The 23,081-nt window shown below is 42.9% G+C and overlaps 1 protein-coding gene across 3 annotated transcripts in view; it reads right to left on the bottom strand.

The window, feature by feature from the left end:
* Positions 1 to 23,081, bottom strand: part of LOC125887332 (protein inscuteable homolog) — a 70,022-nt gene that overhangs the window by 35,621 nt on the left and 11,320 nt on the right. Inside the window, exons 1-2 of one of the 3 annotated variants that reach the window (XM_049574047.1) lie at positions 20,833 to 20,946; positions 6,908 to 6,999 (exon numbers count right to left, since the gene is read on the bottom strand). In XM_049574047.1, the coding sequence (XP_049430004.1) occupies positions 6,908 to 6,981 (74 nt within the window). In that variant the 5' untranslated portion in view covers positions 6,982 to 6,999; positions 20,833 to 20,946. Of the gene's footprint in view, positions 1 to 6,907; positions 7,000 to 11,293; positions 11,555 to 20,832; positions 20,947 to 23,081 lie in introns of those variants that run through there. The other 2 variants (XM_049574048.1, XM_049574046.1) reach the window with 2 other exon arrangements.

The following is a 23,081-nucleotide window of genomic DNA, read 5'->3' as shown; positions in this document are numbered from 1 at the left end:
CTCATCTCATCTCATCTCCATCTTCATCTTCATCTTCATCTCATCTCATCTCATCTTCACCACCTCTGCCACCACCAGCATCTACACCCTGGAGGAGTTTCCTGTTCTACTACGGCTCTCGATGGGATCTAATCAACAAAGACATTTCTTATTAGTGTGCTCAAGTAATAAATGTTCTGTAGTTTGTTGGTGTTGGTCGATGATCTGCAGCTCAGCAGCCGTCTCTCCGCCGTCCCCTCCACCTCCTGCTGACTTCATCAGCTCACATATATCACGTCATAAATGTTGATATCACACGTATGAGACATGCAAATGTAACATGTTCATGGTTTTACAGAAACACTCAACGCCAACATTTTCTCCTGACGACTGGGCCGATGCAACAAACTGGTTTTACAGCAAAAAATCTTTCTGCTGGCTTTTTATTTAAAATAAAGATACACATAAAACCAAAACTTCAAAGGTGAATAAGAGGCCTGGAGACTCTGAATTTGATCCATATTAGAAACCAGTGTGCACTGATGGTACGGTCCAGTGAGGAGTTTGGGAAAATCCAAATGTTTTATGAGGACATCTGGAACTGTCCTCGTCTGAATGCAGCGTCAGTGACGGGCCAAGCAGCTGGTCTGGGATACAAACATGTGTTCGCTCATGTTTTTAGATCTGACTTCCTTCAGTTCACTGTGTTCTTCTCTCACAGCTCTCCGATATGGAAGTCATTCAGCCTCCACTGTCGTCCAGTTTTCATGAATATCTCCGTCTGACGCCTGATGAACTCATGGAAATCTTTCTCAAATACCACCAACAGAACCGCAGTCCATCGGGGCCCAGTGAATGGAAATGTGGGCTGAATGAGCTGCGAGATGTCAAGGACCAGACCATTGTGGCTTTGGCTCCGACTGAAGGAGGAAACAAGGACACGCTTGTCCCAGGAAGAATTAAATATGGAGGCACATATACAGAGATGTTAATGCATTCCTCTCCTGCACACAGTTCTCCTTTCACACAGCGCTCAGCTGAAAACTTTACGAAACGCTGCCTGGCTGCGTGACGGGCCGACAGATGAGCTCACAAAATGGTGAAAACATATGTCTAATGGTACTTCTTAATGTGAAGGTCACGCCCTGATTTTCTGGGCGAAGGTCGGGCCTGTGCTCCTCCTGAAGTAGCGATCAGTAAGAGGATACTGTGGCCTCTGACTGGTACAGTTGGATGCAGACATCTGAGTCCCAGATGTTTCAGACGGCCTCTCGTGTGCAGCCAGGAGCAGGCTCACCTAAAGCAGCTCTGTGAATCTGTTCCTCTCACGTTCTGCGTCTCTTTGTGTCTCTAACTTAATTCTGTCTGACTCGCCCTGCTGCCCTCACACAGGCATCAAAGTCCACCTTCTGCAGGCCGATGTGCGAGACATTAAACTGTGGATTCTTTTCTCCTTCTGTCTCAAACCATCTCCAGCTGACGGCTTCTCTCATTTTCCTTTTTCCCTCACATCAGCAAACCCACACTTATGCAACTTCCAGCATTCTTGCCTGAGCTGCAAACACACATCCACAGCTTCATAAGAAAAATGTACCAAAGACAGAAGACGACACAGAACCGTGGTTAACCTGCTCGCAGCACCGCAACAGAGTCTCTGTTTCAGACTGTGACCTGAGGCCCCGAGTGTCCACACATGTTGTCCTGTTGTTGAGCTGTGTGCATGTGTGCCTCCATCTGTGTTTGCTCTTTATTTTAATACTCTTCAGTCCTCTGGTTCCTTTCATCAGATGAATTACTGAGCCGTGCGCCGCTCGAACACGATCTCTGTTTGACTGTGAGGGACAGACAAAGACAGCGAGTCACAGATGATCTGTTTGTTTATGTGTCTGGTTACGTATGTATGGCGTGACAGCTGCGCTGATCTGAGATCCAGCAGCATCCATCGCGTGTCTTCTGCGACGCTGTGTAAGCATTCGGAAACACCAAACTGTCACAAGATATATATTCAGATATGTTATCGATGACTCAAGTGATGAAGAGGAGGATTTCCCCGTATCAGCAGCCAACACTTTCACAACACAGATATAAATCACTGCTGGGTGATAAGAGCTTCATCTCGTGTCTCTCCAAAAAGAGACGTGTCTGGGAGTCGGCAGCGACGGATTATTTACAGACTGAAAACACACGATGGGCCCCAGAAGAGTTTTCTTTGGATCAGAGTTCATAAAACACGAGAAAAGACGGCTATTAAGCAACATAAACTGGCAGTTACTGATCTGAAAGACCAAACTGTTCAGCTTGTGATGAAGACCTGGATGGACCCAGGCTCAGGGGCCCCGACATGTCAGGGGGGCCCCGAGCTTTCACCTCCAACATGTCACTCATATTAACACTGACCAACCAGGAGGAGCCTCAAAATGAGCACAAAGAGACACGCAAAGGAACCACAAAGAGACACAACACTACACAGTTTATTCTTCAGTCTGAGTGGACGTTTGTGCCTAATTTGAACTGATGAAGCTGAAGTGAAAGTTCAGTCAGCAGGGTGATACTTTTCATGCTCAGGCTGTGACTTTCTAGCTCACAATCTGATCAGCTCCACAATCAACCAATCACACAGCGACACACCTTCTCTGTCAGCCTATCATTTTAAATATGGTTCTTTCTCTGCCTGTAGTCCTTTCATGCTGCAGCAGTGCATACTGTCCACCGACCCATCACCACCTTCAGCCTCATCAGCCTCATCAGCCTCAGAGTCATCAGCCACTACCAGTATCTGGACTCCATGGAGGGATTTATCCTGCTGCCGCTCAGGTGTCCTTGATCACAAATATATATATATATATATATATATATATATATATATATATATATATATACATATCTGTTAAATCTTAATCAGCACTAATTAATCTCTTCACTCATGATGTGGATTAAACTTTATCTTTGTTTCATTCCTCTGTCTCTGATTGAAATTCCCTCAAGATGTTCTTGAGATATTACATTCACCAGAATGAAATGTATGCAAGGTCACAATGACCTTGACCTTTGACCTATGACCACCAAAATCTAATCATTTCATTGTTGAGTTTAAGTGGACATTTGTGTCAAATTCAAAGAAACTCATTTGAGGAGTTCTTGAGATATTCTGTTCACAAGGACGGATGGATGGATGGATGGATGGATGGATGGATGGATGGATGGATGGATGGATGGATGGACTGATGGATGGATGGATGGATGGATGGATGGATGGATGGATGGACTGATGGATGGATGGATGGATGGATGGATGGATGGATGGATGATGGATGGATGGATGGATGGATGGATGGACTGATGGATGGATGGATGGATGGATGGATGGATGGATGGATGGATGGATGGACTGATGGATGGATGGATGGATGGATGGATGGACAGAGATACAGACAACCTGAAAACATGATGCCTCCGTCCTCGGCTGTCATGAAGGCAAAGGTTTAAAGACGTGACACCAGCTCACAGTCTGAGTGTGTGTAGGAGAGGTGGTGGGGCCCTCTGCATGCCTGTGCCCGGGGGCCCACAGTCTGATCCTGCGTCCATGGATGAAGGCTGCGAGGCTGACGGTTCGACAGTTCAGAGTCCAGATCAGGTCAGCTGGAGGTTTCATGACAGCAGCTGTTTTTGCTTCAGGTTCTTTGGTGTGAGCACATTTCTCCGTCTCCATGTTGACGCCACATGTGTCCAAACACTTCTCACATTTCTGGTTTTAATCTTCAGTTTTTTGTGCAGATACTCAGCTCAGATCTGAACTCTAACTGTGGACAGATGTCCTCAGGTCCTGTATGCGTGTCTGTGTGTGTGTCTGTGTGTGTGTGTGTGTGTGTGTGTGTGTTTAGGAGGAGTGTGTGTGTTTGTGTTTGTATTGTCTGTGAGGTTTTGACCTCTGATCTTCCTGCTGTTGACTGCCTCTTCATTAGTCGATGTTGGATCCTGACTCAGAGCGATTTATTGAACCAACAGCTCTGATCAAACATCAGCTGGTAAATATTTCCCAGGACAGATATGAAGGAGGTGAGGATGAGATTTACCTCAGGCGCCTCGGGGGCATCAGTCCACAAGACCTGCCTCGCTCTCCGTCAACACACACATCAACCGTTTAAAGTTCATTCAGTCCGAGACCGCGGCCACAGGCACAAAATATTTTCTGCTCATATTCCAAAACAAGACAGTGTTCCTGCCAAGCTGTTCACATAGCTCAAGAACATGAATATTCCACTTACAAGCAGCCGTGGATCCAGTTAACACATGCTCAGACATCACATCAAAATATGGTGCCAAGACTTTGTCAAAGTGATCTGCTGGTGATCGACTTGTTGGATCGTCAGCGTCTCTCTTCCATCCCCTCGCACACCTTCCTGTGCAGAAGGTTCATATCCAAAATATCCAACTTTTCATCATGTTTAAAAGAAGGTGTGTTTTTCTTTCCAATCAGAAATGTGGACTTTCATTTTAGTTAAGTATTTTTATGACATCATTACAAACTGTAGTCTAGTTGCTTTGTGTAAAACACATTCATAACAACAGCCAGACAGGAAGCTGTGTGTCACAAACTCAGGTAAAAAAAAAAATCTGAGAAGTTCCTTTCAAACCAAACTGTGGTCGTTCCTTCTCACCAGAGCTTTGTCTTAAACGAACACAGCGTCCACCTGTTTTTATGGGCGTCTCTGTTTATTGGCATATTTTGCAGTTTAATTGAGTTTTTCTGTGAAGAACTCAACAAATGCACATGGCTTTTTATCCAGTGCTCTGTTGTCTGTCTGACACCAGGTGGACCTGACGATGTCATCAGTGACAGTTAGTCACCAGGTTAACTCAATCAGTGAATCAGTGAGCTGAGCCGGACGATTATCTGAAGTCTAATTCTGTCAAAGAATGCAGTAGAAGTGGGCAATTTGACCTTAAATTAATATCACAATATTTCAGGGAATTTTTTCATATTCTTGATGATGCCACAAATTAGTAACAAAAAAAAAAAAAGTATTATTAATGTAAGAACAAAATGAGTGATGTATTTCTACAGTTTGCTTCAAATCTTCAGAAAAAACTAAATAAAAATGATGATGTCATTTCTTTAGTTTGTGAACCACAACAGTAACTCAGAGTTACTGTTCAACTAATGACACATTTAAACAAATGTCCCGTGGGATCTATTTATATATATGCATAAATCATCTCTGATCATCAGGCTGTGACCTGTGACAGGCTGTTAGGAGACATTTGTCCCATAGGTTTACGTCACCAAAGCTTTCTGACACAATCACTGTGCTGCATTGAAATGACTCGGTTGTATTAAGGGAAGAAAATATTCACGCAAGATGGAAGGAGATTGTAACGTGACGTAACGTCATGTCACATCATCACGTAGGTATGTAACATAAATGTAAAGTAAAAATAAGTCAACGTTGACTTTTGGTTTAAAGTTATAGTTGGTAAGCCTGTTCAGAAACACTTCTTGTTACATTAGGTGAAATGGTCCTTCATCCTGAGAGGAGTCAATACATAATGTGTTCAGAAAAAGGAATGAAAAAAATCCGACCTCTGTGGCAGCTGCAGGCCTGTAAAAACTCTGACCAATCCCTGCCATTCAGTACAAATGGAAAGAACCAATCAGATGCCTTCATGTCTCGTATTGCCTGAGCCCCTCCCTCCCTCCTCCCTGCGTGCACTCATCACGTGTCACTGTTGCCGGAAATATTCAGCACACTCCTCAGCAGAAATACTGAGTTAGCAGGAGTTTGCTGAACAATGGCAGAGAAAATGCAGCCAAAAGCACCACTTCTAGCGTTACTTGTAACGGCTCGCCCCACTAGACAGGCTGAGAAAAGAAAGTCAGAGGCAGAAAAGGCTGCTACGAAAAAGGCTTTGGATAAAGTGAGAGGACAAACCAGCATTCAGGCATGTCTGGACTCGTGGCTTTGGACGGAGCACTGACGGGAGGGGGAGCAGGGGGCGGAGCTTAGAGGAGGTGGCGCTTTCAAATCTTGCTAGCTCTCCAACATTACCAACTATGGCTTTAACATCGGACACAAACAGACGTCTCCTGGGTAAAAGTTCTGAGTCTGCTGACTCATCCATCACCTCAACCTTCATCACAGAGTCTCTAAACTACCTCTGAGGTGACATTGAGCATTCAGATTCACATCAAACATTTCAGGGACTCCCTCAGAGAAACTGCTCTGAAAACTACAGACCTTCAATTTTCAGTTTGCATTCACACCACCAGTACAAACGTTGAAGTGACTGTGAGCTGATCGCTGGTTTAGAAACATCACTTTTACATTGACGAGTCAAAATCATGCTGTATTTCCACCGTTACATATCTGCTCAGTAAAACCTGGACTTACAACACAGTCTCACTCTGAAGTCGACAAATACTCGATCAGTGACATCAGCCGTCAGACACTGATGAAAAAAGCTGTCCTTTCTAGAAAAGTCTCTCAAAAAGGTGAACTTCAGTTGTTCTTACAATGTGGACACAAAAAGGGAAGTCCTTTGTCCTCAGAACTATAGAGAGGTTACTTCAGTCTGAAAACACCTACTAACCTCCCACGTGCCGCCACCACCACATCATGTGGTGTCACTGTCATTTCACATATTTCTGTGAGACTCTTTCAAAGTGAAGGTTTTTCCACTTCTGCCAAGTTTTTTACTTTTAGGAGCACATGAACAAATGCCTTTAATGGTACTGAAATATAAAGCAGGATAAATTTGATGCTGTGAGCAGCACAGAATAAACTCAGATCCCCTGTGACTGCAGTCAGGTGTCTGCAGACTTCTCAGCAAATAAAACCAAACTTCTCCTCGTGTCCACGAACCACCAGGGAGCGGCGTGTTGCCTCAGTGCTATGGGTGCAGTCAGCGGTCACACTGAGCTACTACTCACCTCGTAGGAGATGAAGACAGCGAGCTGCTCTGTCTGGAGCTGCTCTGAGGAGTCGCCATCCTGTCCGAGGCCATCTTACTTCAGCTCAGCACCTGAAACACACCACAGTCAAGGTCAAGGTCAAGGTCACATGCGTCACAGTGACCTCTGTCATCAACTTATGTATCTGTCAAAACTGTTAGAAATAAAGTTAAAAACGTTTGCTTCCATGTGTTACTACAGATAAACAGCCAACACACACACACACACACACACACACACACACACACTGCATCATCCTGCTGCAGCCTTATCCACTACAATATCTCCTTATTGATCCGCCTCCAAGCCTTCTATTCTTGTCTTGTCTTTTTTTCCTGCCAGTAATTTAATTATCAATAAAGCTTACTGTTTTAAATAGCTGCGAGCCGCTGCTGTGCCAGTGGAATAATATTTCTTATCTTCTAATTTATTGGCTGGCTGCCATCCAGTGACTCTCTTCCTCTACACTTTGAGCCTGAGCAAAAGAGGCTGACGCTCTTAAGTGCCCGCAACTTTATTCCACCGTTTTATTGATGTATCCCATTTAGATTAGTCCATTTTCAGCGGGGAGAAGCTGCAGACGCCCTCCTGCCTGAAGCACGCTCTAATCCTTTTAGTTAATGATATCCTGCAGTGGTGTGCCTCCGGATTTCATGTTTACTGTGGAGTATAATTAGCAGGTAGTTAGAGAGACACCAACACACACGCTGCTGCAGGTTTCAGCTGCTTTTTATTAAAAGCCTCCAGAGTGTTACGGGATCGATCGACAGGAGAACTCACAGGAAAGAAATGAGACTGAGAGGGAAGTGTGATGCACCAGGGACGTCACTGCTCTGCTCCCATGTCGGCCTGCTTTCAGTGCCGCAGTGTTCACGCCAACTGATCTGTAGAGTTTGGAGATGGAGACGATCAGGCTCAACGCCGCATCACTGCTTCTGTTTTACTGTCTGCTTCAATTCCTCAGAAACTCCCGGGTTACGTAATTATGAGCAACAGGGGAACTATTTGGTGATGGACGAGGAGGAAAGAGGTTTTTTGGGGGGTTAGAGACGGAGTCAGAAGCTGCGATGAACAGATGCCGAGTCGGATGAATAGGTGAGGAGATAAAAACAGAAAGAGATGAGGAAGAAGATGCAGGTAGGAAGAGGAGAGAGGAAGAGGAGGGGTCTTTTAACTGCAGTCTTGGCAGAGCTCCTCCGGGGCCATTTTCAGAGAAAGCATCACAGCAAATCAGAAATTATACCAGACCTGTGCCAGGACTACGGACGTCTGGCAGCAGGGAGAAACCCACATCTGCACACTGAGTGCAGTCAGAACACAACACCACAGAAGAAGAGCTGATGTAACTGCAGCGTTACATTATTACAACAGAGATGTGGATGAATTATATCGGCCCTATCACTGAGTGCAGGTCACCGCCATCGACACACAGATCCAACAGATTCCATTACATGTTCCTCAGGCTCGCTCCAGCGCTCTTCTCTGGATTACCATACAAATGGAGATGAGTCGTCCAATCAAGCCATTCAGCTGTGAGCACTTAGAGCGTGCCACTAAGTGCCGTGTTAAGGGCCATTGGGCTGAAAGTGATCTCTGTCATTCTGCAGTGAGTGGACGCCGACCGCAAAACGATGCACGAGGGACGACAGCCAAACGTTGCTTATGCAAATGTCAGAGTTTACAGTCGGTGGTCGGTTCCAGCACGCTGATACTGCACTGTTTGTCCCAATGAGACATTATTTTAAGATAAGATAATCCTTTATTCATCCCACAGCAGGAAACTCTGCAACATCACAGCAGCTGAGGAAAGATTCAAAAACACAAAGTGACACACAGATCGGTGTAATAATTAAACTGTACAAACAAAGAGGAGTAAAATAATCAAACAGCGTAAAAACACAAAGTGATATTAATGAGTAAACAGATTATAATAAAGAGACAGACTGAGTGGCTTCACATCACTGGCTGATGAAATATTACAGATACTGCACAGTTTGTCATTTACTGATCCTGATGTCGCAGCTGAGTGATGTTTGTAAGCAGTGAAAATAAATGCAAGATATAATCAGACAGGCTGAATTTACATTATTGTACGTGTCATGTGTAGATATTTCATATGAACAGATGATTCAGTCTGGATGTTCTGATTAATGCTGCGTTTACGTGGAGTCAGGCAGACGACACAACACTTTCTGAACAGCAGGAAAACTAAACACACATGATGATATGTTGCGATGATGACGCCATATTGTTTACAGAGAACTGAATAAGATATATTATTTTGTGTGATTTTGCTAGTAGTGTCCATTAATGTCGTGGGGTGCTAATTATAGAATATCATATGAACAGTTCTGTGAGGACACATCGATCCATGTAAACAGCTCAGTGGCAGTATTGTTTGTCTTTTTGGAATAATAAAGTGTAATATGTTGTCAGTCGGTGTCTGCGTGCAGCTGCAGCTTTGATTCATTTTAAATCAACACCGTGTTTCCGTGGAGCTGAGAGCAGCTCAGTTTAAAAGTCCCGCAGCACAGGAAGGCTGGAAGTGTTTTAGAAAACCAAGTTTCCTCAGCAGATGGTCAGCTGTGACGGGATCCTGGCTAATTTTCTTGCTGGGGTGGACATTTCTTTTTATGTCTGGGCTGAAACCCGAGCGGCCCTGTGGGTTTCCCCACTCGGTTGCCGTGGAGAACGTGTCGGTTGTAGGTAGGCTACACAAAGGATACCTCTGTCTCGGCCTCATGTCACATGCCGGGTAAAATAACAACCACTCAGAAACTGTGTGTGTGTGTGTGTGTGTGTGTGTGTGTGTGTGTGTGTTGGGGAAATGGCTGCTATGTGTGCCCCAGATTTACTGCAGCACTTGTATTCATTCCTTGCATGTGTGTGTCGGGGATTTAAAGATGGTGCGTGCATGTTTCTGTCACTTGCAGTTTTCCAGTCATGTGTCATGTAACGTCCGTCCCTCGTTGGTCACGCCAACTCCTGCGTTTAACACGAGAGTCATCCTGATTGTGTCTGATGTGAGGTCAGTGGTCTTTATGTTCTCTGGCTGTGTGGATCCAGCAGCCTGACTGAGGTTAGACAACAACAGTCACTGTACACAGTCAAGGAATCAATAATGACCTGGTGTTTAAAGGCTCAGACCACGAAGAGCCAAAATCATCCATCTGCAGAGACGGAGAGACACCGTTATAGACGTATGCATGCATGTGTCCGAGAGGGCGGGGCATGTGTCAATCACTTTTTAATGTGGCCAATCAGAGGTTCACAATCACCTGTCAGTCAAACACATTTCAACAATATGAGGTAACATGTCTGTTGTCTAATGTCAAGCCTCCTTTGTCAAAAATCCAGCGAGAGAACAAAGGTTTATGATATGTACGCATTTTGTTAAGAGAGATAATCTTCACTAATGAACACCGGTTTTGTGAATATGCCACATGTGATATGCCAAATAATAAACCTAACGTTAAGCTATAATCTCATTATCAGTCTCGTTCAGTCAGTTAATAGCAACCATCTTTTTTAGGACACACGAAAGCTTCTAAATTCACAGCGGCGTATTTACTGACGTATTTTATGTTTTGGGACAAATCATTAAAGTCTTTTCAGCTTGTGTTAATCACAGATCTTATGTCAGTGCTAACATGTTAACTTATTCTTCGCTTTAGGATTCTTTCCTGCAGCGCTCTGTATATGCTCACGTCTGTCACTTAAGAAAGCATGTGAAGCATTTAGTGGCATTCAGCTGTGAGGCTGCAGATTTCAACTTCCTCTGCCCACCTCTCATTTCAGGCCTCTGCAGTGGCTTCAGTAATGTAAATGCTAAAGGTCTGATATAGAGCCAGTGTTTGGTTTGTCAGCTCTGGGCTACTGTAGCTGAACTTGGTGGCCCCTCAGAATAGGAGCCAATCACTGTGTAGATATGAAGAGCTCATTCTGAAGCAGCAGAAACACAATGAATCTTAGTTTGACGTGAATATAAACTAATGAAAACACAGCTATAAATATAATCTTGTATTTGTGCCACACACTGCTCCTCTAACGAACGTATAAAAGGAGTTTAATGAAGCAGGATCTGATTGGTCACTGACCTCACTGTCTGTGCTCTCCATAACTGCACAATCACTGGTTAAAAATACATCTGCAGCACTTTTTATAATATTCTGTGGTGAAGCTGAATGCCTTTCACAGATTCTGGGTAAAACCACCAAATGAATACAAAAGCTGCTCTGCAGAAAACAACATACCAAAGTGCTGCGGCTCAGCTTCAGCGCCGGGCCAGAAGCAATGAATTTCTGTTTGACAAAAACAGAAGAAATCAAGCTGAGGAAATCAGGAGGAACAAGTGAAGCCACTCACCATCTTTCAAAGGCCAAAACCAGCTTGAATCAATGAGATGGAGTTCGGGACACAGTGAGTCAGGCTGTGTACTCCAACTTTAATATCCTCGTTGTTTCAGGAGTGCCTCTTTGTGTAACCCATTCCTTATGGTTTGGCTTTATTTCAAAACTGCCAGCGATTAAGTACAAAATGCTTCTTTCTCCTGCTGCTCTCCAAACGTACACAGACTACAGATCACAGTGCAAACTAAAGAAGTTTCCTCTGGCCTTTGGCCTTTAAATACAGTGGACACGCTCTGCAGCAGCGACTCAGCGGTGCCGCGCTGCTCACGTCCTATCATTGAGCTGGAGACTGGGTTCACAGGAGGAGACAGTGGTCACAGTCTCACCACAGAGCTGTCATGTAGGGAGGACGGCAGAGCAGCTCGGGTACTGTACGGGTGGTTGGGTGGGAACAAGCTGGAAGAAGGCTGTGCCGAGCTGTGGACCCCACATTCCCATCCCACACACAGTGGGCCGGCTCAAAGTGGGCCCTTGTACTGACACAGAGAGCCACACAGATAATGCCTGATGTAAACTGCTTCTGTCTGAACGTCTGGTGACTCAGCTCCTTTCTCCTCATGCACAACGCTGAGGACACTTTATAGCATCCTTCTTCTTCTCTGAAGTTATCTCATGGTCAGTAAAATAGATTTTTATTTATTCTGAGTGCTTTATAGAAAGATTTCTAATAGTCTCAGTTAAAAATAACCCCATCATCCAGAAGTTGTCGTGCCCCTCTCGACCCATTGAGCCACACAGTTATAATACACTGAAGGAGATTTATGCTGTTGAGACAGTTGGATTGTTCCTAAACAGCAGAGTAAAAATAGTTTGAACCAGAAGATCAGCGGAGAACAAAGATCTACACCAAGGCTGAATGCTGTGCCTTGCAGTGTCAACAAAAGTGAAAAATAGTGATTAGGAGCTGGTCCAAAATTCAGTGGGCTCTGAATCGATCCACGCTACACCCTCTGAAAAAGTGTCATGAAAATCCAGCCGCTAATTTTCTGTAACCATGCTGAGAAACACAGACAGACAAACTGACCTTCTTGTTGGAGATAACAATAACGGAGAGGGAGCACAGAAATAGTTTGTGGTGTGCAGTATAGTGGAACCACAGATATTCACATGCAGCGGGTGAATATGTCTGGCACAAACGCCTCAACCGTGATGAAGAATTCTAAAATAACAACTGTTCATAAAACAGTGACAATTATGTGGACAAAACTGAGAGCACAATATTGAACAAACTGTGGTACAGTTGGAGGTCCAACTTAAGCTAACGTCACATAAGTTCATGTAACAGAATGTAACGTAACATGAGCTAACATAATGTAGGATGATGTAACATACGACGCTAACATAATGTAAGGTGTTGTAAGTTAAGCTAACGTCACATAAGTTGACGTACGATAATGTAATGTAAGCTAATGTAACATTAGCTAAGGTAATGTAGGATGACGTGCCAAGAGGACATAACGGTAACATTACTAACGTAATGTAAGGTGACCCAATGTAAGACGATGTAACACGAACGTAACATAAGATAACGTCACAAAAGTTAACATATGATAATGTAATGTCAGCTAATGTAACATGAGCTAAGGTAGTGTAGGATGATGTAACATCAGATGACATAACACCAACATCAGATGATGTAACAGTAACGTAACATAAACTTATTTCAGCTAAGTGCTCCTATAGTTGGTGTTTACATCCCGTGACAGTTATCTTGATAATTTTGTCACAAAATAAAAAAATACCACCTTGTCCATCAGTTCGTGTCTTCTACATGAAGCCAGACACTGAAAGACGTGCATGTTTTCTCCAGACACAACAGCCGTTATCTCAGTGAGTCTAAATGTAGTTACATTCCACAGATAAGACTGACGTGCTAACTTATTCTAGGGTTGGTTTGGTTTGCTCAGCTGAGATATGCACTGGGTATGTATATCTGTATAATCCTGAATACTTGGAGAGTTTGAACATTTACAACATGGTTTAGAGTCCCATTTCCTACATAAATTCTAACTTTGGTCTTGAAGCATTTTTTGTGTATGTTTGTGAATGAGATTTGTTCCTCTAGTTTTGTTGGGTGTTGGGTGCTGAGGAACTGAATCAGGACACAAGAAGATCTGGTTCTTGGTCCTCTCCAGAGTTAACTGGTCAGTTTGACTGTCCAACAAGAGTTTTCCATAATACCCGCACATTTGATTTCTTTAGGTTGAGTAAATCTAACCCAGTGAAGGTAAGTTTTTGCCTTTAGCATCATCCAGCTACACATTCACACAGATGACCAACACCTGGGAACTGTCGAGTCCAATCAGTGAGTACAGCTGCTACTCTACAGCACCACTAAGGTCAACTGGGGGTCAGTGCATTGTAGTTTACCACTGAGTTTCCCAGCCCGTCCACGGATCTGAATGACCTTCTGAGCAAAACTTTCTGGCCAGAAGCCAACGCCTGAGGCTACCATTACTACATTCATCACTGCTGAACATTAAAACCTTACACTGAGAACCAAAAAGAAACCAGCTAAAGACTGTAAGTACAATTACAGAAAAGTTCAGACTGATGTAAATAAAAGGAGGAATCTGCTTTACAAACATCTGAGAAGCCATAATATTAAAATTCAGACTGTGTGACACACCTTCTGTATGTTTGAAAGAAGTCCTCACAGAGAACAGTGATTCTCTGAGAGAGGGTCAGCATGTCCAAAGTAACTTATCAAACTGTTCATTCACGTCTCTGTTGGCCATTCTGCAGAATATGGCACAATAAGACATCACTTTGTTGTGTTACCACCATCCTCGGACATTAGCCAGATATGTGGCATATTAAACCACGTGAGTGGTTGGAACATATGGAGATGGATGACCAGAAGTGGATTCTTCTGATCGGTTTGAGACAATTTATGATTGTTGTGATATTTTACTGTGGAAATGATTTGTGATTAGAATCCACTGTAACTGACATTAATTCAACAGAGCCAGGTGCTTGTCTTCTCAGAAGATGAAACAAAGTTTTAAAATGACCTTTAAACCTACAGAGAGATGAAGGATTTGACTAAGACCGCGAATCATGTCAGACTGTCTTAATAAATTCTTCATACGTGGCTCATTTCAGAATTGCGGGTACATTTCACGTTTCCCTGAAAAAGCTTTTATCATTTCCCCCCCAAAAAATCTGTACTGGGTCAGTTTTAAATAATATTGTTAATTATATTGAACTTCAATCAATAATAATGCTTGATGTGTGTTTTAGGCACAATTTATACATAAAATATTAAGTAAATGATCCTGCAGAGAACATTTGGAGGGAATTATGGTGTGTTTTACTTCTTTTCTTATTAATTTGTACAAAATGTTGAGAATACACCAACAGTAGATTAATTATATGTCAAATCTGTTATTGTGATATTATAGTGAATCTCACTTTCAATTTTTAAAAACAATAATATGATGAAAAGTCATAAAATTATGTTTTTATACATGACATGTGGTGGAAAATGTCAACTCTGTTATCATCAACTCTGTTACTCATTCAAAGAGTTGAACAATAACAGAGTTGACGATGACTAACAGAGTCAAATGTTCCCAATCACTTCTAAGTATTTTGCTTTAGTTTATACATTTATTATGGATTCTGGGTAATTTTATTGTAAAGGTTAGATTTGTGGCTTTCCAGGTCAAGAAAATGGAATCATTTTTGTTCTAGGTAGTTGAAGCTGTCAGCAGCAGAAATTTGACTAATTTTTTTGAGGGAGTGAGGGTGCTGTGTGGTGAAGCATGGGGCCAAACCTCCTGAAGGGGCAGCAATAACCACCATGGACTCTCTAGCCTAACTTGAATATATTGGACTCTTTGGCTGATTGGTTAGTGTGCTTGCCTATGATATTGGGGAGCTAAGTTCAACTCCTGGCTGTCCCTGAATTTGCCACAATATGATCATCAGTCTAGAAATATTTTGAAAGCTATTTTATCCAGCTCAGTGTTGTTACCGTTCAAGTTCATGAAATATTGAATGCAATTCAGATGTATTTGTTCGGATTAAAAATGCGTTTTTACTTTTAAAAATTTATTTTTTAATTATCAGTAATGCAGGAGATTAATGTTAAAGTTTAAGAAACAGAGTTCATGAGAGATCAGCAATTCAGATGTATTAGTTAAGATTAAATGTTTTTACATTTAAAATGGTTATAAAAGTTTCAGTCAGGCAGGTAAATGTTACTGTTTGTGGTGTTTTAAGTATGGGTTGTCAATTCTGTTATTCATGTCAACTCTGTTACATCAACATCAACTCTGTTTAAGGTTTTGTTTCAAAAACTGATCATTAAATATGTTGTATTGTTAACAAATTGATCAGAAGCTGTGTCATAACTAACATTCTCACTACATGAAATTTCAAAGCATTTCATTCATTTTTAAAGCTGTATTTAGAGAAAATGCAAACCTTGGCTACTTTTCAGTTGAATGTGTTAATGTTTTTACTCTAGGAAAAAGAGTCTTTCTCTTGCAAGACTTAAAATTGAATTAATGGATGTAAAGACAACAGTTCTCCTTGGGAAGACATGGTTTTAAATTGTATTACATTTGAGTACTATATATATTTGACCCAACTTGTCTGCAACAGAGTTGAACATTTTTTCTGTTAGTACACTGATTTTCAGATTAAATATTTTAAATGGTACAGGTTTAAGGTTAGCAAATACTGGAAATGTTAAATTCAAAGTGTGCTCTATGAGAATGAAAAAAAGTTTAATGGAAAAATTCATTCTTATTTTTTGTTTTATATCTAAACTTGAAATGTACCCGCAATTCTGAAATGGGCCACGTCCATCTACTAAAAGTAACACACAAGAATTCATGTGTAACCCACATAACTGTAAAGGCAGCAATCACATTATCAAGCACCGACCGGAGCAGGAAGTAGGAGTATAAAGAGTGAAACTCTTTGTAAGGAGGAACAATGAGGTGGTGGATTGGTCAAACAAACACAGGACTTTACCCCGAGAGCATGGTGTTCGTGTCCCGTGTGTAAACTCTGACTTATTCTAAGGTACGTTATTACTTTTTTTTTTCCTTCACATAACTTTGATAACTTTACGTTACCTACGAAACTTTACTTTTTTAAATCTAATCTACGTAACTTTATTTGTCTAAAACTAACCCACATAGCTTAGCTGTAAGTACCTAACTTTAAGTACGTAAAGTAACAACACTCAGACCTTGTTTTTTTCCTTAACTTAACCTACATAACTTTGCATAATGTAGGCTACGTAACTTTACGTTAAGTACATAACGGGACAACACCATCTGCAGGGCACTCATTCATGAGATATAAGCCATTATATTAGGATAAGTTGATCTTGTTAATTATTCTTGAAACAAACTGACCTGCTCCATCCTGCAGAATATGGTTGGTTTCACTCGGACAAGCAAACACAGGACTTTTCCCTGAGAAAATTTGTGTCCTGTGTGAAAACACATAAACTCTGAGTTATTTTAAAGTAAAGTAAAGTGCTGCAGACTGTTTAATCTTGATATTATTGTCCCTGTATAAGAACATGGATGTACAGTAATATAATCCCTATAGCTTCACCACCCGTTAACCTTATTTCACTCTGCTTACATCCAGGTCATCACAGTGGGAACCACCACTGGAATCACTGACAGCTCCCACAGTTCACTCCACTGTCTCCTCATCACTTTTTTTATTTTAAAGTGAGGATGTATAAATAATAATGCAATAAATAAGAGTACAGTATATGGACTCATTCTGCATGCTGACTGAAGGCTGTTGTTCTTAATATAACTCTGCCCAAAGACACACAACACCACACTGTACAGCAGCTCCATGTATCTGTGGCTAATGATAGAAAACCAGTGTCACCGTCCTGACATGTCTCCTGGTGATGGTGACAGCAGCGTCAGGAGCGTCACAGTTTGAGTGTGACACACTGTGATGTCAGGAATAAATGTGCACCATTCCTGTTTCCATATATTTTTACTACAGATGGTGGCTCCACGATGTTTGGGACGGAGACTGAAAGAGTTGAGAAGGAAGAGGAGGAAACGACCAGTGGAAATATAGGAGATGGATTTGTGGGTAAAGTAGGTAACAACACAGCACTGTGCAAACACTCCTGTAACATGAGCAGCTCTCTAAATACAGCTGATGGGTTTTTCAGAGTTTATTCAATATTTATTAAACAGCAGAAGTTCAGGTTACTGTAAGAGTTCAGAGTCAAGAGGAGCCGGACGGTATCTACATGGAGTCTGGTTTTAGTAAACTTCAGCAAAGCGAACAAACACTGACTACAATTTTAGCTCTGCAATCAGCCACACTGCCGTCATCTGAATATTTGTTGAATATTATATCTATATATCTGATATCTATATATCTGAATATAATGTTGCTTCCTGGTGTCTCAGGTGTCAAGATGTCTAAGACCACTTTAATGTACTGCATTCGAGTCTGATTCAGGACCACCGCCGTCATCTATACTCTCTGTCCCTGTCTTTTCTCTCAGCTCCCCACTGTCTGCTGTCGAGACAAAGACACCTCAGAAATACACAAATGTTGAGTGAAAGTTTTCTATTCACGGGCCGGTGTTTAACCTTCTGGTCACTGATCTGATCCGAATGATGTTCCTGTTTTTACGAAGTCAATTCAACCTGCTTTGATCCAGCTGTCTTAATTTAACATGAAACCAGAGGTACGACAACTTAAGCATTAACTCACTGCAACAAGACATTAAAACACACTTCTGTTAAACTTCAGTTAGCACGCCGGGCTATTAACATTTAAATCAACAGGCCGATATTTGGGACAGGCCTTTAATTTCTTTCACATAACAGCAACTGTTGCACAGCAAAGATCAGGAAATACAATCAAATTATTTATTTAAAACAGCATGAATATTACTGTATATAAAATAAATTAGGTTTTAGATAATGTATTAATTATGAATCATCATCACCAGTAGGTGAGGTCACAGGGGTTACGTCCATTATTTTTATACCTATCTATCGTGACAACAAATACAACAAATAAAAACTAAAAACATTGGACTGCATTATATTGCTTTGATTACTGCACCTTTAGATTCACACAAACACACCTGTGTCTGTGAGCGACCGACCGTGCAGCAGGAGATGTGCAGGTAATTAAGACTCACACCAAACACAGAGCCAAATAAAGTGCAGCTGTGGAGTAAACTGTGTTTCAGTAGGAATGAGACAGACTCCAGTGTGTATACAGTGTACTGATGAGTGGTCAGTGTGAGTCATCTGCTCAGCAGTTTACAGGGAAGTTAAAGTTTGAACGGGACGATGGGTGAATCAGAGGTTACCTAAAGTTTCTGTAGCGATGGCGCAGGGCTGAAATAGTTCTGAGATGAAAGTGTTAGAAAGTTAAACAGCGCAGGGAAGCGAGGGTGGATGCTGTGCTGAGGATGACTCCTTAATGGATCATTTAAGTCTTCCTGACTTTATAAATCCATCTGGGAGCTGGAGAGAGCCGCTTATTGTTCAGCGTCTGACAGCAGCCTCCACAGACGAGATGGACTCGGCTGACATGTGAAATGCTCCCCTGACAGTGCACCTGACAGCACAACCACAGTTTTACTCCCATTGTACTTCTGTCAGTCACACTGCATCCATCCACTGTTACCAGGACATACTCTGGAGCTCAGGGCGAAGCAGGAGCAGCTCACTGTGGTGAACTTGTCTCTGTTTTATAGGAATAAAAGTTTTCTTTCTCTTTAAAGCTGCAATCAGGCAGGAAACAGACTCTACTGTGTACTGCACACTTAGAGACACAGCTCAACAAGAGGAGTCATTCTGCTGCAGTTCAAAAGGTTAACAGACGTCTCATCTACAACCTGATGACAGCAGCAAACAGACACACATATAGACCCTTTTATAATGATGATGTCATGTCATCACCTGGAGGCAAAACCTGCCTCTCCCCCACAGGGCTGTAGGCTCCATAGGAGTGTTAAAATGTGTTTGTCTTGTTGTGTTATTGGGAGCCAGAATAGAAGGAGTCATGGCTCAAAACCAGCCGCCACTGCCCGTCAACAAAAACAAAGACAACTATGGTTAAATGTGATAAGACCAAAGGACTGGACGGAGGCCATCATCAAAAATGCTCACATGTGCAGCGCACACTTCATATCAGGTTAGGGAAAAAGTATTTCCTGTTGTAGGGATGAATAAGGTTATGTGTATTAAGGGTTATCATGTCCACCTCATCAGAAACTGGGGAGGGATTAAGAGGAAGATTGGATTTCTCTGCAACGCTAACTTTTTAGCACATTAGCTAACGTTAGCTTCCATAGCAAAACAAACAAGTGTGGTCCTCCTTTGTAAGATTGGCTTCCTCTGACAACATCCATCCACTGAGTGAGAGCATACGGGTCGCCCAGTCTGGTCCCGTTGGTCAGTGTTTACTTATTCAAGTAACACTGGCGGTCCCGGAGAGTGAGTGACCTGACATGGTGCGTTGGTAAATTCAGTCTGACGCTCTACACTAAAATGAGAGCCCTGTTGGTGGAAGAAACGCAGCGTTATATTTCTACATGAATGAACCAACGGTTAAGTTAATCACACACTCACTCCGCTCGGCGCTCTGCTGCTCCGTCTCCACAGACAGAGTGTCCAGAGTGCGCTCTGCCACTCTGAGAGTGCGCTGCTCTGGATAACCCAACGCTTCATTCAGACAGCGCTCCCAATTTATCAACGCTCCAGTTTGTGTCAGAGTGCGCTCCCACACTCACAATGAGTGTTTCTGAACGCACCACTCACATCATCTTCCTCCATCGTCTAAAACAAGACAACACAACTTGTTAGCTAGCGCTAGCGAATGTCTGTGGAGAACTGTTTTGCCTCCAGCTAAGCCCCGCCCACCAACAAACATGTCACATAGTTCACAAAAAGTTAAATGGTCTACATCTATAGCAGTTCATGCAGAGAGCACAGTCTATTAAAGGTTAACTAGAGACTGGGCCTGTCCATACTGGCCCTGCTGTCTCTGTGTGCACCAGTTTGGGAGATGAAAACGTCCCCGTCCACTGACTGGACTGAAAGAGAAGATTCCCTTGTAAGGCCAAAAACTGAGCTTTCTATTTGGGTCTGGGAGCATTCTTTCCTCTGGCATAATAATATGGAAGTTAAACGGGCTTCAGTTCTGCAGATGAGATCAGACGGGGTCATGTTGCACACACAGACCTGTAACCTCGACCACGGGATAAAACCAGCCGCCCTGCTGAATGTCACACTAATAAAAGAGGACAGATCGCTACGACTGATAGCACTTACACTTCAGCTCCTCCTCCCTCACACACCAGAGGAGCCTCAGACACATTTTGTTCCGCAAAAAATGAAATGAACTGAAATGAACCACAAGTCTGCTGAAGTGAACACACTGTTGCCCTGGTTCTTTATGATCGGCTATAAAAGAACCCGTAATTCTCATTTTCAAGAAAAAAATAACATGATAGCAACACTGTACCTCCTGAGAGCTCAAACTGCCCCAACGTCACGCCAAGAGAAATATCCAAATGCATTTTAAGTTTCCCAGTTCCATCGACAGTTGGTCAGATAAATAAGATCCAGAGCTAACGAGGGTTTGGAGCTGAGCGGCTGCAGGAGCAGCTCCTGGAACTGGATCCTGGCTCGGTGTGGTTCAGTGGAGGGTACCTGACACCAGAGCAGCAACGGCCAGCACAACATCAGGAGCTGCTTAATAATGAATGAGCCAGGCCTGCAGAGAGAAACACACACGGACACACAGCACATGGCTAACAGGGAGTCACGCTGACATAATTGGAGACAGGCTCACAGCGTGGTCAGGTAAAAGCAGAGTATGCGACCATAATCAGCCAGAGACACCTGACACATGCTGCTCACACAGTGCTCTGTCGTCACCCTGCAGCAGGTCACGCTCCTCACACAGCCAGCCTCACAGGTGTTTATGCCTAAAAACTTCATTTAGTTTCACTGAGTTTTACTGACATTAAAAACAGAAGAGGCACCACTGAAGAAGAAACCAGTCACAGCCCAGCGTGGTGTTCAAAATAACAGGGTTGATGGGTGTTGTCATGTATGACCTAACCTTCACCACACCCGCCTCACAAACTGAACACAACTGGCTGAGACACCGTCCTCGTGGCAAAGACGAGGGGGAAACCAAATCAGAGTCGAAGAATCGTCTGGCCTTCTTCTCTCCTCTGAAACATCAGCTGAGTCACCTCGGAGCCGAGTGTCAACAAACACTGAGGTTAAAACCAGGAGACACGACTGCATCCATCTGAGAACCTGTGGTTTGGACTGACTGGGCCTTTGTCACAAGATTAAGTCAACGCAGGACTCCGAGCCAAAACTCAAATCTAAACACAGCTCAGATTGAACCACAGTGTCATGAAATATGTGGCCGCTGTCCCTGAAAAGTATCGAGGGTTCGTGCACAGAATAACATTCAGGGGCCTGAAGGAGCTGAAACACTCACAGAAATAAACACCATCAAGTTTAATCATGCTTGTGCATTAGAGTCAAGGATATGTTGCACAACACACACACACACACACACACACACACACACACACCAGGTCAGGACTCTCTGGTTTCCACAAGGTTCAAGGGTCAACGTGATTATCTGTCACATTAACCTTTATTACAGACTCAGGGCACACTCTCCCTCCAACCACTAAAACACTGTATGTATAAATTATAATAACATCGTACAAGTAGTAACAAAAAGAGAATCTAGATATAAAGTGTTACAGGTACGGTGGTTATGATCAGGTTATGTGTTGCACATGGTTTTAACTCTCATTTTAAGGTGCAATGTTTTTTCATAGAACAGTTCATATGATATCCTATGATCATACGTCCTTAATGTACAGTTACTGAGGTTCGGTTTAGGAAAAGGAACATGGTGAAGATGTGCCTTAAAATGAGTCAGAGTTCACACTGATCTGAACACGTGACTCCAGGCAAAAGTCTGTGACCCATCCTCCACTCCAACCTACCTTCCTTGTTTACTGCCATCAGCACATGGGGCACGTGATCACAGTCTTTAAAAGCACGCAGGATATGTACAACTTTTTATAGGAACAGCCTGAGGGGCGTAAAAATACACATATTCGTACTGAACTGTTTGGTACGAGGCTTTGGTTAGGTACGAACTACAAACTGAACAATATGTTGAATTGTTCTGTTAGCTCGCACCCAAACCATAACATTTCACTGCAGTCAGACACACTGGGAGAGATGCTACGCTACGCTAGCTCCTTACAAGATGGCGAGTAACACCATCACCAGACCAGACACAGAAGACCGTCTCCGTCTGATAACCGGCAGGTCTGCTGTTTGGAGCCACGTTGGTTTCACTGTGAATTATGAGGAGAGACAGAGTGTTGGATAAAAACACACCGAGCTAAAGAACGAGCCGACGCTCAGCCACAGGCTCTCGTCAGGAGCTAACCCAGAGGGACAGTACAGCTGACACACAGTGGGCTGACAGAAACAACACTGATGCAGTGAGCTCTGACATCAGCAGTAACAGGTCACTCAGGTAAAACTCAGCATCACATGTAAAAAATAGAGATCAGACTTTAGAGCTAGACAAACACAGATGGGCTCAAAAACCCCGAGAGTGAGCTGAGGTGCAGCGAAAACAAAGACTGAGAAAAACACAGACAACTAAGGTCAAGCTGCCCGACCGACAGAAAGACCATGCTAACACCTGAAGCTAACGAC

This window comes from Epinephelus fuscoguttatus, linkage group LG4, assembly GCF_011397635.1.
Source record: "Epinephelus fuscoguttatus linkage group LG4, E.fuscoguttatus.final_Chr_v1".
Taxonomy (NCBI): Eukaryota; Metazoa; Chordata; class Actinopteri; order Perciformes; family Serranidae; genus Epinephelus; species Epinephelus fuscoguttatus.
This window is presented reverse-complemented; position numbering and strand designations above follow the sequence as displayed.